This window comes from Macaca fascicularis, chromosome 1, assembly GCF_037993035.2.
Source record: "Macaca fascicularis isolate 582-1 chromosome 1, T2T-MFA8v1.1".
Classification (NCBI taxonomy): domain Eukaryota; kingdom Metazoa; phylum Chordata; class Mammalia; order Primates; family Cercopithecidae; genus Macaca; species Macaca fascicularis.
Window position 1 is genome coordinate 191706509 of NC_088375.1, and position 2202 is coordinate 191708710.

Here is a 2202-nt window from a genome sequence, read left to right on the forward strand (position 1 = left end):
TTTCTCAGGTTTTTCAGAGTTGCTAAACTTCAAAATACCAAAAGGTCTTTTTTAATGGAAGTCAAATTTTATCAAATGAAATGTGTCCTAAGATTTATCAAGTGCCTTTGCAATATCCATAAAATATCAATAAAGTGCCTTTGCAATATCCATAAAATATCAATAAAGTGCCTTTGCAATATCCATAAAATATCAATAAAGTGCCTTTGCAATATCCATAAAATATCAATGCTCTTTTGTTCATTTAAAATAGCAAAAGAGAATCCTCACTTGCCTCTCCCCACCTTCTTTCTATTATTATTATTATTATTTTTTGAGATGAAGTCTTGCTCTGTCACCCAGGCTGGAGTGCAGTGGCAGGATCTCGGCTCACTGCAACCTCTGCCTCCTGGGTTCAAATGATTCTCCTGCCTCAGCCCCCTGAGTAGCTGGGACTACAGGCATGTAGTGCAGTGGTCTAAACTGGACCACTAGTAGCTCCATTTCTCTTTCTGCAGCTGAAGGAGAATGGAAGACTTCTGGGATAACCACAGCTTCGTGTCTGAGTTCATCCTTCTGGGTTTCTCCAGGGATTCCCGAATTAATGCAATCCTCTTCAACATCTTTCTCTTCCTCTACCTCTCTACACTTGTGGGCAATGGGCTCATTGTCATCTTGATCCACCTTGACTCCCACCTCCACACACCCATGTACTTCCTCCTTAGTGCCCTTTCCATGCTGGACATGAGCTACGTTACCACTACTGTGCCCCAGATGTTGGTGCATCTGGTCTGCCAGAAGAAAATTATCTCCTATGTTGGATGTGTGTCCCAGATGTACATCTTCTTGGTTTTGGGAATCACTGAAGGCTGGCTGTTCTCTGTCATGGCTTATGATAGATATGTGGCCATCTGCTACCCACTCAGATACAAGGTTATTATGAGTCCATGGCTATGTGGAGCAATGATAGTCTTTTGTGGACTGTGGGGTGTCAGCTGTTCCCTAGTCTATACTGTCTTCACCATGTGCCTGCCCTACTGTGGTCCCAATGAGATCAACCACTTTTTCTGTGAGGTCCCTGCTGTTCTGAAGCTAACCTGTGCAGACACATCCCTCAATGACCAAGTAGATTTCATCCTGGGCTTCATCCTTCTCCTGGTACCTCTTTCCTTCATTCTGTCCTCTTATGTCTGCATCTTTGCCACTATCTTGAAAATCCGCTCAGCCCAGGGTCGACTCAAGGCCTTCTTCACCTGTGCATCCCACATCACTGTGATCACCATGTTCTGTGGACCAGCCATGTTTATGTACATGAACCCTGGGGCCAGTGCCTCCCCAGAGAGGGACAAGATACTGGCTCTGTTCTACAATGTCATCTCTGCCTTTCTCAACCCCATAATCTACAGCCTCAGAAACAAAGATGTGAAGAAGGCTTTCCTCAAAGTAACAGGCTGGGGCAGGGTCCCTGAGTGAGACTACTGGAGCATAGAAGGCCACAACCAGATCTGAAATCACAGGATCTGTGGCCATGTTACCCAGGCAGGAACCATTGACCGATGGTTAAGGCTGATGATATGTAAAGCTAAGTAGCTGGTGTAGACTTGCTGATGGCTCCAGCATCTGGGCTAGCCTCAACCATAAAAGACCCAACTGTAGACAGAGTGCCAAGTAGAATGTACTTTTGATTCATTTTCCCAGGGCTCAGCAAAGGGTCCCGCACAAAGCGTCATCAACGTTTGCTGATGGGGTGACTGAGTGTACAAGGATGTGACATATTAAATAAACTCAAGATGGCTGTGATAAGATGGCTCCCAGGACTCCAGATCAGTGACCTTATTTTTATCTCAAACAAAACCATAAACAGATCTAAAGAAACATAGGAGAAAGGAAAAGTGACCCCAGGAATAGGGTTCATGGATTGGCCATTGTCCATATAGCATTTTCCACGGGAATGTGAGTCCCAGGCTGCCTAATCCATCTGGTTGTTGGAGAGGTGAGCTCCTGCGGGGGTGAAGAGGTATCTTGAGGGGTCTCTGGGTACACACACAAAACATTACCCAAATCATATCATAGTGATTAAGAGTTTATACTTGGTAGCCAAACCGTTTCCTTATCTGTAAAATTGGGTGATATTAGTAACAGCAAATCATCACCTCATAGGATTGTTGTGAGAAGGTAAAGTTCTTAAAACAGTGCTTGAATCCTTTGTATAGACACTGCTTC

The 2202-nt window shown here is 44.5% G+C and overlaps 1 protein-coding gene across 1 annotated transcript; it reads left to right on the plus strand.

The window, feature by feature from the left end:
* Positions 1-507: 507 nt before the first annotated feature.
* Positions 508-1452, plus strand: LOC102143322 (putative olfactory receptor 2B3). The gene has a single exon (XM_005543698.3). It carries the CDS (start codon positions 508-510, stop codon positions 1450-1452), a length of 945 nt encoding a protein of 314 aa, XP_005543755.3.
* The last annotated feature ends 750 nt before the right edge of the window (positions 1453-2202 follow it).

What these genes read in the sequence shown, in the direction of transcription:
- LOC102143322 (XM_005543698.3), top strand. Translation starts at nt 508, where the DNA reads ATGGAAGACTTCTGGGATAACCACAGCTTCGTGTCTGAGTTCATCCTT.